General features: G+C 52.8%; 4 protein-coding genes across 4 annotated transcripts; 2 read left to right on the forward strand and 2 right to left on the reverse strand.

Annotated features, from left to right (window-relative positions):
* Positions 1-1,437: 1,437 nt before the first annotated feature.
* Positions 1,438-2,997, forward strand: VTN31DRAFT_3204 (uncharacterized protein; the record flags this gene model as incomplete). The annotated part of the gene is made up of 5 exons (XM_069403458.1): positions 1,438-1,483; positions 1,543-1,759; positions 1,826-1,878; positions 1,947-2,632; positions 2,701-2,997. The coding sequence occupies 5 exons, from the start codon at positions 1,438-1,440 to the stop codon at positions 2,995-2,997; spliced, it is 1,299 nt and encodes a 432-aa protein (XP_069262637.1).
* A 1,477-nt stretch (positions 2,998-4,474) lies between these two features.
* Positions 4,475-6,634, forward strand: VTN31DRAFT_3205 (uncharacterized protein; the record flags this gene model as incomplete). The annotated part of the gene is made up of 6 exons (XM_069403459.1): positions 4,475-4,772; positions 4,835-4,963; positions 5,025-5,247; positions 5,309-5,677; positions 5,734-5,891; positions 5,955-6,634. 6 exons carry the CDS (start codon positions 4,475-4,477, stop codon positions 6,632-6,634), a joined length of 1,857 nt encoding a protein of 618 aa, XP_069262638.1.
* Positions 6,635-7,485: 851 nt separating this feature from the next.
* Positions 7,486-8,100, reverse strand: VTN31DRAFT_3206 (uncharacterized protein; the record flags this gene model as incomplete). The annotated part of the gene is made up of 1 exon (XM_069403460.1): positions 7,486-8,100. One exon carries the CDS (start codon positions 8,098-8,100, stop codon positions 7,486-7,488), a length of 615 nt encoding a protein of 204 aa, XP_069262639.1.
* A 1,769-nt stretch (positions 8,101-9,869) lies between these two features.
* Positions 9,870-11,147, reverse strand: VTN31DRAFT_3207 (uncharacterized protein; the record flags this gene model as incomplete). Its single annotated transcript, XM_069403461.1, has 1 exon — positions 9,870-11,147. One exon carries the CDS (start codon positions 11,145-11,147, stop codon positions 9,870-9,872), a length of 1,278 nt encoding a protein of 425 aa, XP_069262640.1.
* Positions 11,148-14,910: the final 3,763 nt, after the last annotated feature.

Raw genomic sequence — 14,910 nt, forward strand, 5'->3', positions numbered from 1 at the left:
TCAAGTGTGGCGTTGACGCGTGTTGCCCGGCATTTTTCCCCTGGGGTGCGATCTGGTGGCTCGAGCTTCCAGGCGTTGGTCAGAAGGTCAGGGACCTTGTCAGCGCCGGTGCTGCTCTGGTTATCGGGAACACCCGAATCAGGGCCCAGGAGTCCTCCGGCCTGAAGCGCTCAAATGCGACGTACAACTCCAAGGTTCCGGAGCGCACAGGCGGCGGCGTCGTCTCAGCCTACCACGGCCAAGGACTTGAGCCGTACATCCAGTACGGGGATTGGCCTGTCTTGTACAAGCCTCCAATTTTGATCCTCTGTGCGTGGAGAAATGCGCACCTCAATTGTTCCAGTTCATGACACTGGTAGCAGCCAATCTGGGAAACATCAGCCAAATCCCAATGCCGTTCGAGGGTAATTGTGAAGGCTCCGCCAGTGGCTTGACGAAAAGCCAGGGCTAAGCACTCTATATCCTTTGAAGGCTATCTGCCTACTTGGACCCCGTTGTAGGGTTTTCCGGCCAAGACAACATTCTCCAGTTCCAAGACATTTATGTCGCTGAACCTGCAAACTGACAGCCGCCGTTGGACCCTAATCGTCTGGAACCATATCATGTAACCTTGAATGAGAACAATTCAACGAAAACCAGAAAATGGCCTGTGCTCCGTTTCTCGTTCAAGTTCAGATTGATGAGGTTGCTGCTAATTCATTGTCTGATACCGCAATAAATACAATTGTATCGATTTCCAACAGCCGAGCCTAGCTTCCCAAGACGCTCATGAAGGCTATGGCGTTTCCAAGAATGTCAACGACCCAGAAGCCGGAATTCAGTTCTTTTATTACTCCCGCAACTTTGTTGTCGCATTGTCGCATTCCAGAGTTTGCGCGGTTCGTCTACCATGTCAATAACAGAAATCAAAGAGGTTAGGCATCGCTGTCTATCGAACGGATACGACGGCGTCGGGCTGTGGACATAAAGTACTCGTAATCTTGGTCCACACTGTCTTTGAGTATCACCTCTAGAGTACGGAGTACATGGCGTTCCGGCCCTCCATTTCAAGAGTACTACTCGTGCATGACTGTCATAGTTCAAGTTTCTCAGCAGGATAGGAAGTACTAGATGATCACTGATCATTGTCGATCAACATACATGGCCATCGTAGGGCTTGTTGACTCAAGAGACTAATCAATCTGCTGGCCAATGGTGGTGCAAGAAACAAAGCTTAACCTGCCTACGGAGTAGGTCTCCACAAGCACAAGTACCAACGCCAAAATTCAAGCTGCAAATGCATAAAGAGGTCGACTCTCATCAGAGCTTCGGGCAGACCATGATGGGGAATCCATCAATGGGTTGAACTCTGTTATAAATGCATTCCAAGCTCCAACCCAGGACGCGTAGTGACAAATACTTTGAACTACTAGGTTACCATCTTCGCGAAAACTGGAAATGACTGAGCAAGTCCCCAGCATTCTGGGGCTCGGCGCTTCACACCGTACGCGTCTCTCATGATGAACGGTCGCAGAACCCATTGCTGACTTGGAAACTCTCCAGAACGCATAGCGGCCATCCCGGCATCGCAGTCCCTGCGTGCGTCGGAGGCAAGGGTCGCGGCAACGGGTCTGCCGACGGGGCTGAAGCGGCTCGATGAAATCCTCGTGCCCACGTCCTCTGCCCGCGAGGCCGCCCAGTCCTCGCAGAGCGGAGGGATCCCGAGGGGTCATGTTACCGAGATTTTCGGGCCGCCGGGTGTCGGCAAGACCGCGATGAGGTGAGAGGGAGGCTTCCCGACGGTTGGACGAGTAGGTATACTCGCGAGTACTCACGCGTCGGGCAGTGTTAGCACGGCGGTTCGAGCTCTCCATCGAGGGGAGCGCGTGCTTTGGATTGGTAGGACGGTCCCCGTCCGACCGGTACAGGGGTAGACGTTGCTGATCGGATGTGCTTCTATGTCCTAGATACGGGATCGCCCATCCCCGTGACTCGCGTGAGGGAGATGCTCACGGCTGTAATTCAGAATGAGGGCGAAGCAGAGCTCTCGTCTGCTGAGGTCGAGAAACAGGTGGAAGAGTGCATGGGGAGACTCCTGTACTTCCGCGCCCCGCAGTTACCTCATCTACTGGCATTGCTGCTACATCCTCCAGCTAGCTTCCCTCCCGAAGGGACAAGCTTGCTTATCATCGACACTGTTTCTGCACCCTTTCCCTCGTATTTCCCCAATGCCACGGAGTTGGCATCGAAGATGGCCCAAGGCCGGATTGCCAACAACCAGCAACTGCAGCGGCTGTTGAACCGGCGATGGAATGTCACCGGTGATCTTGCAAACCATCTGGTCAAGCTCGCTACGGGCCATAACATGGCGGTTCTGCTGGTTAATCAGACGCATACCAAGATCAAGGGCCAGCACCGGGCGACGCTATATCCGATGGTATCCGGCGGTCCATGGGAGAATAGCATCCATGCGCGGATTGTGCTTTATCGAGACTGGTGGCCACCATCAACGCTATCTTCGTCGACAACAGCCCTTCCGGGCGAAGCGGAGACTCCAGCACGTAAAGTCCGATTCGCCGAAGTGATGAAACGGGGCGGCAAAGCGTTGACTGTCAGATCGGACGACAACGTTGTGCCGTTTTGGATCGAAACAGTGAGTATTCGTATTTGCACTTTCAAACAGATAAGGATAGGGCTAAGACTCGCGTGATGGATTCCCAGACGGGCTTTCGGGAGATCCCGATCGTGAAGGGCCATGTCATGGCGCATCCGCAGCCACATGGGGATGGCAGCTCGATCGCAGCCAACAGACATAGCCCCACGCCATCGACCGCGGCTGTGGGCGTCCCACCACGTAAACGCAAGGTGGCGGAAATTGCCGACAGCGAGGACGAGGAGGATTACGGTTGGCTCGAAGGGGCTGATAGCGATATTCATCCTGGCAGTGGCGACGAGGCACCATCGGTCCAGGATCAGAAGCATGACGAGGGAGCTCCAGTGAGTATCGATGGCGATTGATCAATCGATTAATTATTGCCTACAAGAATTACGAGGTTGAGATGCGCCTCAGGCCTATGAAGTACGGAGGAGGACTGGAGTGTATGATGATTGATAACAGAAAATTTGCTGCTCCTTCGATAACTCGGGGGACAGAGCCATAACTCGGCCAATCGGATTTCACTGCGAGCGAGATTCACGTGAACGCACAATGTATGTAACAATCTCCGCACGCGAAGCTTCCATGATCGACCAGTGCTGAACTCTATCCTGCATCAATCTGCGGAGGAAAAGCAGAGGAGGAAAACGCATGACTTGGAAAGTCTTTTGTCCTCGTATGTACTGTCCGAGCACTCGTGTCCTGCATGTCTGTCTTGGATGGCTGACTGAAGGTTGAAGACTCCCGCCAGAGCCATTGTTTGTGTGAATGGGGTCCAGCAATAACTAATGGCGACAACTGCAATTCGGATCTCGCAATCAACGACAGAATTTTTTTTTTTTTTCCCAGTTAATGAATAGCGATGAAAGTTATTGGGCCGGGCCAGGCACTTCGCTTTGAGCCGCCCCCAGCCGCTCCTTAGGATTACTCGCTTCGCTTCTGTCTTGGACCTCGGCTGGTTGCAGTGCGGCAGAATGTTACATTCTGCTGGGCCAATTCAGCCGCCAAAAGGGAAGGAGAGGTGACAGCCAAGGCGAATGCCAAGTCATGCCAAGCCCTCTATTCCCCTTCAGGAAATGGGCCTATGCTCCCAGGAAGCAGGTCAACCAGGGCAAGAGCGCCACTGCCGCACCGGATCCATCACCAAAACAGTTTCAGGTGCAAATTTGCTGCTTATCAGTTCATCCAGCAAAAGCCCGGCTGAGGTTTGCGGTTGGTCCATTGCTGGAGCTGGAGGGAGGCAAATTATTTTGCATCTCCAGGCCCTGCACCACACTGCTGCTATCAGAAAGACACTACTAACTCACTAACCGGAACTGAATCGCAGCCCTCCCGGTTCCATGCCATGTACCGTGAATGGCCCTGGTCCCAGAGTTCATTCATCAATCATTGTTTTCTCCCCCCATGCAGGGCCAGATTCGCGTGGGCCAGTGCTAGAGTAGAGGGGCCTGTCCAGGCTGTCCCGCTTATCAATGGGCAGCATTCGGCAAATAATCACCAATCCTGAACCTATCCCAGTGAGCCGGTCACGAGCACCACAGCGCCTCCTAATATACACAATTTCACATACTTCCTAGTCCGGGGAACACCAGTGTGCACGCCAAGGCAGTCCAGTCGGACGGTTACCAGCGGGTTTATCTAGAGTGGAACACTTTAGCTTTTTTTTTTTTTTCTTCTTCGTCCAGAAGCTTTTCTTTTCTTGCAGACTTAAACCCCCGGCTTCCTCCCCACGTGGATGCTGCTAGAGTAGCTCACTCCCCCATTCCTCCTCCTTTGTGGTTTCTCCTTCATCCTCTTGTAAGGAGGCGCGGAAAGCCTGAGAGCACCTGCTGAACAGAAATGGCTTCCGCCGAAATAGAAAAGTCCCAGCCGCCGGCCCAGTCGGTCTCGCCCGCGGTGTCGGAGAAAAAGAGCGCGGACGACATTGTCGCCGAGTCCCCGACCAAGGAGGCTGGGATTGGGCACGTAGCCGACCAGCATTCCGAGCTTGAGGACGCCGCGCTCTACAAGGACTATCCCACGGAGGAAGAGTGGCAGACCCTACGCCGGGTGGCCGGCAAGATTCCGTGGACGGCCTATACCGTTGCGTTTGTCGAGCTGTGCGAGCGCTTCTCCTACTACGGAACGACGGCTGCATGTACGAGGCCAATCTGCCAGCCAAAAAACACAATGGATTATTGCTAATCGTAACGTCCACAGTCGTCAACTTCATCCAACGGCCGCTGCCCGAGGGATCGACGACGGGTGCCTTGCCCAATGGCGATGAGAGCAACGGTGTCCCCGGTGCCCTGGGCATGGGCCAGCGGGCATCGACTGGTCTGACGCTTTGTAAGCTGAATTCTTGTCATGATGGCACCAACACATGGAACAAAGCTAATCTCTTCGCTAGTCAACCAATTCTGGTCCTACATCATGCCGCTCTTTGGAGCCTACCTCGCAGATCAGCACTGGGGTCGATACAAGACGATCATGATTTCCATCGGCGCCGCGCTGGTGGGCCACGCCATCCTCTGTGCGTCTGCTGCGCCCGCCGTGATCCGCAATCCAACGGGAGGCATTGTGGCCTTCTCGATTGGTTTGGTCATCATGGGCGTTGGTACCGGTGGTTTCAAGTGAGGTTCCCAGAACACGGCATGCAGAAAGAGGAGAAAAATCTAACGCTTTATTCCAAAGGTCCAACATCTCGCCATTGATTGCCGAGCAGTACAAGGATGAAAAGGCGTATGTCAAGACTCTGAATAGCGGCGAGCGAGTGATTGTGGACCCTGCCGCGACGGTCGCCCGGATCTACCTGTACTTTTACTTCATGATCAACGTCGGTGCGCTGATCGGCCAGATCACCATGGTGTATGCGGAGCGATATGAGGGCTTCTACCTGGCCTACCTGCTGCCGACGATCATGTTCTGCTTCGCGCCCTTGGTGCTCGTTCTCTGCCGCAAGTATTACAAGCTCACGCCCCCGACGGGGTCGGTGTATGGCAACGCCGTCAAGCTCTGGGCGCTGGCAATGAAGGGCCGCTGGTCCCTGAATCCCTTCCGATTGTAAGTGGTTTCTGCACGTCGATACATCCCTTTCTCTTTACTGACATGTTGCGCAGGGCCAAGAACGTGAAGGATCCTGATTTCTGGGAGGCGGTCAAGCCGTCCCGGCTGGGTGCCAACAAGCCGGCATGGATGACCTTTGACGACCAGTGGGTGGACGAGGTGCGACGCGGGCTCAAGGCGTGCGTTGTGTTCTTGTGGTATCCTCTTTACTGTGAGTACAATCTCGGGGTTTTTGAGTAATAAAGAAAGGAAATCGTTTGTTGACGTTTCACAGGGCTGGCCTACAACCAAATGCTTAACAACCTGACCTCGCAAGCGGCGACGATGCGCCTGGGTGGCGTGCCCAACGACATCATCAACAACCTCAACCCGCTCTCTCTGATTATTTTCATCCCCATCATGGACCGGCTCGTGTTTCCCGCGGCGCGCCGGGTCGGGCTCAACCCGACGCCGCTGCGACGCATGGCCCTGGGCTTCATCATTGCGTCGATGGGTATGGTCTCTTCCGCGGTCCTCCAGCACTTTATCTACAAGAAGAACCCGTGCGGCAAGTACGCCAACCGCTGCATTGAGGAAGAGGGCAAGTACTCGGACATTTCCGTCTGGGTGCAGGCGGTGGCGTACGTCCTGGGCGGTATCTCGGAGATCTTCGCGTCGGTGACCTCGCTCGAGTACGCCTACACCAAGGCGCCGACCAACATGCGCTCGCTGGTCCAGGCCATTGCGCTCTTCATGAACGCAATCTCGGCGGCACTCGGCCAGGCCCTCGTCGCGCTATCCGAGGACCCCTTGTTGGTGTGGAACTACACCACGGTTGCCATCCTCTCGTTCCTCGGCGGCATCGGGTTCTGGCTCACCAACTACAAGCTGGACCGCGAGGAGGATAAGCTGAACAATCTGGACAAGAGTACGTATGTGGGCAAGCAGAGAGAGGGTGACGAGAGCCGTGCTTGATGTAATTATTCCTTTTTGTTTCTTCTTGTTGCATGTTCTTCACGGACTCTTCTCGTCACTTTCTATATCTGATGATGGCAATGCATCATGATACATGCATGGTTTGATGGACGTCTGATAATAACCATGTTGTAGTTATGTCAATATCCTCTCTTGTTCCTAGTTTGATCCGTCAAAATATTTTTTTTTTAAAAAAAAAAAAAAGTCTACGTAATAAGTACGAAGTAGCATCGAGGCTTCACCATATGAATCTCGACGACCGTGGTTAGTAGGCACCTAGGTAGTAGTACACTTTTGATTCGAATGACGAGGGGCAACTCCGGCTGCTCACAAATAATCTTTCCTAATCAGGAGACGGAGCTGCAACCCACCCGAATGAAGGAGGGAGCGATGGTACGGAGTACTCGGAACGGGACCATTCACTGCAACTTGCATATGCGTAGTAGGCCTACCTAGGTAGGTTTAATGACAAATGACAAGAGTATATACATAGTATACTGTATATAGGTATATCCACGCTTCTTATTATTGGATCGTTTTAGACAATGGTAATGGAATCGAATTGAGCACCTGAATCAGTCAAGAGGAAGATGTACCTATCTGACCATCCATCCATCCATCCATCCATCCATCATTCATCGTTTATCTGATCGATGAAGCTGATGTACGTATGTACGTATGTAACAGTTCTTCCCCGCATTCAAACTAACTGTAACTACCCTGGATTGGTATTACCCCGGAAACGAGTATCTTTTTGAGTTCTCTCAAACAAAACGCAATACTCAAGAGTACTACTCTGTGCATAAGAGTTCATTCAAACAAAGTACAGCAGAAATGAAACCATGTCCACTTCACTCTGCTGCAAGAAAAGGCATTGCATCCGGAAGGTCCGGGAGGAAGCCGGGATTGAAGAACCAGAGTTGCATGCCATCAGGGCTGGCCAGACAGAGCACCTCACGGTCGCCGGCGAGAAGCAAGAGCGATTCCCGGACGTCATCCGTCCCTCGCGCGCGTTCATCCAGCACCTTGCGAGATTGAACCTCTCGGACGTCCAACGGGTAAGGGAGCACGGTCCGGTTGTTGCGGTTGACGGTGTTGCAGACATCGAGCCGGTCGAGAACGTGGTTCCAATGGTAGACCATGTGCGTGGTGAGGGGCTTGCAGGTATTCATGAGAAAACTCATCAAGGGCAGGGTGTAGTCGACCGCGCGGTGGCTCAGCCGGTCGTTGGCAGAGTCGTACAGGAGGTCCATCATGGTGAGCTCCGCGCCCCGGAGGAACGCCTGCCGGCAGACGGTCGTCCTGTGACCGATGCGGGTGCGATGATTGCGGGAGAATGGTGGGGGGATCCCTCCTCTTACACCACCGTCCGGCAGCGATCGGTGGAAATGCTTCCGCTCCAGACACTGGCCCGTCAACGCCCACCGCGTCTGCCGCACCTCGGATGGATGTTTGCCCCAGTCCATCTCAAAGGTCACGAGCACGTTTGCATCCTCGTCCAGGTGCCACAACTGCACTTCGCGATGGAAGCTGCCCACTGTTTGGAGTTGATCCGCTTCCGGATCCCAGATGTAGATGGACCAAGGTGACCCCGAGTACCGGTTCGGGTCGACCAGGACTATTTTGTCCTTCTCAATCCAAACTTCCTCCAAGTCAAAAGGGAAATTTCTTGCTCGTTTCTGCTTGCTCTGTAGATTCCACGCTGTCAGACGTCTGTAGCGCTCTTGTTAGAGACACCGACAACCAAAGACAAAACAAAAAAAAAAAAAATAAAAATAAAATAGGTAGCATCCCACCACGTCAAAACAAGGTAGCGATCGGACAAAAAGAAGCCCCGGTATGCAGCCGTTGCTTCTTCATCGGTCCAACTAGATCTCTCTCCAGTCTCCAGATCCAAGATCTCCACTTTATCACACGACCGTGTCCTATAGCACAACCGTCGAGAATGGTACAAAGCTTCCACAATACGATCCGACTGTGGAATGAATCGCTTCTGAACCGGCCGAGCCCACTGCAGACTATGCTCCCACTGGAACAACGTCATCGCATCATCGGCAGATCGTACATCCTCGTCGGCGTCCAAATCCAGGAATTCAAGTGTTCGGCGCAAAGCACGCTTGATGACTGGCTCACTCGAGAAGACCGTGCGCCATCGCTTCGAGACCTAAGCTCGGCCTTTCCGTGAGATGGAAAAAAAAAAGAAAGCAAGTGGTTGAAGAAAATGGTAAAAGAAAAAGGCGCACCCTGTGACATCGGACTATGTCTGCTGGCTCGAGATACTCCAAGACCTGAACGAGAAGCTCAAGAGGCAAAGAGCCAATTGGATCATCATCATGATCGTACCCAGATCCCTCCTCCTTCGGTGAGCCGGTGGCTTCGGTATCAGAGCAATCAACGGAGGGATTCATCAAATGCATGTTGATTGAAAAGATCAATGACTCCGTCCCGAGTATAATTCCTTTGAACCGAGCGTTGAGAACTCAAAAGTGTGATCAAAATCCCGCGCGCATGATGAAGAAAGGTGGTGATCAGTTCCCTCCGACCCTGACCCTGGGACCTCAAAGCACACCCGGTATGTATGTAATGTACCCTGTCTGTCCTTACTCCGCAGCCCAACTGCGCCTCCATTTCCTGCCTGAAACGAGACACGTGACGATCAACTCAATCGGATCGATCTGATGGGTGGATGGATGGAGAGGACATTAGTCCTTGAACTAGGTTGATAATCACTAGTAGGCAGTTGTCCAGACCTCAAACCTCTGAAGAAACTGAGAGTATGAAAGCCGCAAGAGGATTGAATCGGAGGGTATCCCATCTACTGTACAAAGTATATACATGAAGTAATTAGTTTACGAATTTCCAAGTCAAGGCTGATGAATATAGATAGTATGGTATTCCTCGTCAAACTCTGAAGAGTATGTTCAGGAGAGAAGGAAGGCATATCGTCAGTCAAATACATTGGTTGTAACGTCTAATATCTCTAATGATTATTCCTTTTTTCCCACCGGGCCCCGTCTATTATGATGAAACTCAACATGCCACACGCTCCCATGGACACCGTGATCAAAAAAAAGAGAACAAAACCAGCCGCGACCTCCATCCACCATGATAGATCAGACAGGAAAGAGAAAAAAAAAATATGATAGTCTGGTCTATAGTCTTATCAGAAAACAAAGTCGAAGAAAAAAAGGTTTTAAAGAATGGAGAGAAGAGTATCTTTTGTGGTTCGTGACGGTCAATACCGCTCCGGAAACTCGTTGATGGGCCCCGAAGCCGAGGCGGAACTCGGAGGGAACCCACTGCTCGGATTGAGCATGTCCTGAACGGCGATCCGCGGTACTTGCGGCACGGGCAACTTTCGTTGTGCGCCGTCCGGCCGGCTCATGATATCGCTGATGCTGGGACCCGAGGATGTCGTGTTGGGATGATACACCGGTGGCCCGTCGGCCGAGGGCTCCATCGGCGCCAGAGCCGGACTGACGTTGATGGATAATTGACGGATGGACGGCAGCTGCAGATCGTTCGCGCCAAACGGACGCAGCCGCGGAGAGTGCGCCGGTGTGGCCAGCGGCGTATGGTCTGGTGTCGGCGACAACGAATCATGCGAAAACGTCGGCGACGACGGCGCGGTCGAGTTGGGTGAGTTGGGCCTTGACCGCTTGACCCGATGCTGAGTGTAGATGTCCTCGTCATCATGCGAATGCGATCGGTTCATGTTGTGCGAGAGCGAGTAGGCCGATAGCGACGGGAGACGGGATCCGGTTGACATCCGCGAGCCCGGCAGATGGTGATTTCGCTGGAAGAGCGCATGGTCATCCCGCTCGACTTGGGACGCTGCGGTTGCCAGCAGATTGATGTCCATCCCGGACGAGGAGCGCTCACCGTAGCGCGAGTAGGGACCCAGGTTCGACCGCAGGTACGAGACATGATTGCTGTACGATTGCGGCGGAGAAACGTCCGGCGAGGCGACCTGGGACGCCGGCGCCGATCGCACGATGGGCTTGCTTGGTGGGGGCATCATTGCGGACGCATCCTGCTGCCCGGCCGCAGCGGCGGCGGCTGCCGCAGCGGCGGCGATCTGCTGGGCCTTGTTGCTTCTTCGCGAGTTCGGGTTGGTATGGATGCGGGAATGTCGGGTCAACTCATCGGACCGACTAAAGCGCTTTGTGCATCCGGGGAACTGGCAGGCATGCGGCTTCTCGCCGGTATGCGTGCGGATATGGCGGGTCTGATGCTCCAAGCGGTGGAAGGCGCGGTCGCAGAGCGGGCATTTGTACGGCCGCGGAAGATCCTGACGGGGCTGCTCCTCCGTCGTCGAACGTGCACCCTTCATGAGCGGCGGTATTAGACTGGCCGACGAAGGCATCGATTGGGACCGAGAAGTGGAATTCGGGGCCGTGGCCGGCGCCGTGGATTGGTCGCGCTTGTCCTTCTCGCCGCCGGGGGATTCCTTGCCGTCGGACTGAGGATTCAGTAAATTTGAAAAGTCAACGGCCGATGCAGGCGGGGGCATGAGCCGGATCACACTGGGATACTCGGGTTGATTTGCGGTGGTGGATGAAAGAGAGGGCGACGATGTGGAGGGAAAGAGTCTCAAAACGAGTGGTATTTATCCAAGGAGAACAAACGACGGGGGAGGAAAGATGGAGAAGTAAACCGAAGGAATCTGGGGGAAAAAAAGGGAGTTGAAGTAAGGACGAGGGGCGGAATGGGAAGATAAAAATAAGGCGGACCGACGGGGATGACTAACCCTTGTGGGCAGTGACAATTAAGCGGGTAGAAGTGGGTGTGGGGGAGTGATTGGGGGGCAAAAAAAAAAAAAAAAAAAAAGACCGAGCCCCAAGAAGGAAAACCCTGACCGTTCCGCTCCCTGTTCCGTCTTCTTCGTCTTCACCGAGAGTGGCTCTTGCTCGAATAACTATATGTAGTTACAGCCGCCCGCCTTCCCTGCTGGGACGGAATGACCACGTCTGCACCTTCAACTGTACATACAGTATCAGACAGACAAGGCTCCAATTCAGCAGAGAAAAGAATTGACCGGTATTGCCGCCTTTTCAGGACACGGTGGCATCATTGCCTCTTGTTTCGGGTGATATCATCCAAAGAGAACCCCAAGGCACAGTCAGCAGGAGAATGTGGGGACAAGCGCCTTGGAAAAAAAAAAGGAAAAAAAAAAAAAAAAAAGGAAAAAAAAAAAAAAAAAGAAAAAAACGACTGCTACTAGCCAGCGGCCGACGACGACCGCGACAACGGGGACCACGACAGCGGCGACGGCAGTGACCGCCGCTGCAACGGATGATTCCCGGTCTGAAGCGTCCAGCGGGACAGCAGCAACAACGAACAGACTGCCGCCGACATCGACGGCTGCCTCGACAGGCCAGAGATCGAGAAAACCGGGTGGAGGTTCAACGACGAAAAAGGGCCGAAAGTTACTAAGGGGTTGTGGCGCTGATCCTATCAGGTGCGTGTCCCCAAGCATCCCCCAATTCCCATTTCCTCGGCCGGGTAGCGCGGGTATTGCGCAGATCTGGAGAATTTCTGACAATTGCCTCATCCTAGCTTGAGCCTGGAGGTCAGTCAGTATCTAACCTACATACATACAGAGCTGTATCCATGTTTGATTGTTGCAAGACAACAATCCGATATATACAATCAGACATCCGTCTGACTTATCAATTGCGTACAGAGAGTCTCTTGGATTGGTCTCTCCATCTGAGCAAAGCCCTATATTGGCCTACCCCAGAGTCTCTGATGCAGCTTGCAGAGAGCTCAACACTCCATACAACGTGATGACTTCATCGGCATCCAGCGTCCCCCCCGCGGATGGCGTCAGCCACGACAAATCATGCGGGAGAATGGGATGCCTGGACCTGCAGAACCTGTTGAGCTGAGCTGAAGCTCGCCAGTCGCCACAGATCTTGGTTTGTAACGTGTCACCTCATTTATTGCCAATCACATGGTATAACCTATCCATCCTTCGGACATAACCTACAGAAGAATACAGTATCTGCACATGAAATCTGAGACTGAGAGAATGCGGTCTGGCCATTTGGGGTAGACACGAAAATCTCTCGGAAAGTCGCTCCAATATGACGTTCAGATGATGCGGCTTTTCTCCGGAACTTTCCTGAAGCCCGGCGAACCCAAGAGAATCCGCCAAGAATAGTAACAGGAACTCGTTCGATGCATCCATACATCCATGAGTCCTTCGTAGTTCGTACGACTCCGGAATACGGGGAACTTGGGAATATGATGCATCACATGTCCATATCACCATAGACGGGGTTCTTCGGATGTCCTTGCACACAATGCTGAATGCCTGGATCACTTCAGGGATGACTCCCAGTGCCGGGTGGCCTTGCAGATACTTGGTGTACTGTACTGTACGGAGTAGATAAGGAGAATGATCCTCAACGGGGCGCGGATTGGATCCCGCAGTCAGTGAACCTGCAGCTGGTGGCGCCACGGGCGAATCGCGTCTCCGGATCCGCTATCAATCTTTCAGTCGAGTCTCCAACCCTGTAATAGTAATACTGTACATGTAGTATCTGCTATTACAAGCCTACACTCTTCATCCTGGACAAAATGGAGAGCTTGAAATCGATACTTCGATCCTAGATCAATCGTCGACTCGGCTCGCTCTGCGAGATAGTTAACGGATGAATGGGGTGGAATGCCGGACATGTGCCGAGCGTGATTCCATAACCTCCGTTGATTGGATCACAAGGAGTCAGAGCCTCGGAGTGCCCGCGAGGCGGAATTCTGGGGATGGGATGATCCACAGGGACAACTGAAGGTTTGCCCTACTGGGGAGTTCCGGTTTGACGGTCACATCCTCGCATGTTCGTCATGAACTCTAAAGTGAGTACCTTGTACGGAGGAGGACGAGAATTCGAACACCACGTGCTGGATTCTGGGAATGCAGAGCGGACTCAGACTGCACTCACTGCAGTGGACATCTAGCTGAACGATTGCGGAGAATTTGTCGAGTTATACGTATATACATACATATTCCGTACGTAAGATACCGGCAGTTTCCTTATTAACAACTCGGACTGGCTAATCAAGCCAACCGGAGGCTATCTCTTCGAGTAGACAGACGAGTATAATCCCTGCGGAGGAACGAGGAGATAGCCCTACGGGGTATCATTTGCCAGAACGGAGGTACGGAGGAGAGACTCTGGATTCAAGCTGAATTGATACGGTGGTACGGTAAATACCCGGCACGGTTACACGTATGTATCTGTTGCCGGTTAAAGAGGTTTCAACTCTGAATCAAGTGCCAACTCACCAACTGTTACCTACTCTATGCACTCCTAGCTACCTACCTGTAAGGTACATATGTCCATGTTCCATTTGAAAAAAGTAGTTCCTTGGTACCAGTACCCATGCAGGAGTCTCTCAGGGGTGACATCTTCGAAATGCTGTCGTGTATGTAGTCGTGGAATTCCCCCACGCCAAGTCTAGGGGTACAGTAGTATCACGGAGAATTGTACTCCGTGAGGACTCCGTACCTCCGTGCTGGAGGTACCTTTTCAGACTTGAGCAAAGATGAAGACGAAAAATACGCGGGCAGCGAGTAAAGTCTTTTCTCAGCTCGCTGATTTACCGATCTTGCTCTTGTCCCAGAACAGCAGTATCCTCTGATTCGATGTGTGCTAGCCTCTGATCACCTCCGCACACGGATCACGCAATTTTCTTTTCGTTTTTTTTTTTTTTTTTTTTTTTTTCCTTTGTTCGCTGGATGCATGCATCTCTCTCCGCATCAGCTTCTCCGTCCCTTTGAAATCCGGGGTTGCGACAGGATGCTTGCCGACGTGTGGGGTGATGATCATCATGAATGATCTTCTCCAAATGCAACTTGCCGCTGGGTTGCACGCGGTCGAATCAAGGAGAAAAGATACAACCCCTCAGGGGGATTGCTGTTCCTCTCCTTGCGCATTCCTCGCTATCGTAGTCTGCGAAAGCCGAAATGTGACCAGATCCGCGACCTGCAAAAAATAGACTTTAGGCTTAGTAGTGATATGAGACAGTGTGAGAACTGCACGACATAGAACTCCAAAGCCACTGACGGACAATCGCAAGGCTTGATGTGCGGCTGGCCATCACAGTGATGACGGAGAAGTGATCACAGCCTCCGCAGAGGACCGCAGTTTGCGCTGAAGGAAGATTCAGACATTCAGTTGGTTTGTGACTATGTTGGCATCGATCCAATCAACGACCCGAACTGCGCTTTGTGATTGTGATTCGACCAAGATTTCGGGGAGTCCGCGTCA

The sequence above is a fragment of the Thermomyces dupontii genome (genome assembly GCF_041956625.1).
Source record: "Thermomyces dupontii strain NRRL 2155 unplaced genomic scaffold VTN31scaffold_2, whole genome shotgun sequence".
Taxonomy (NCBI): Eukaryota; Fungi; Ascomycota; class Eurotiomycetes; order Eurotiales; family Trichocomaceae; genus Thermomyces; species Thermomyces dupontii.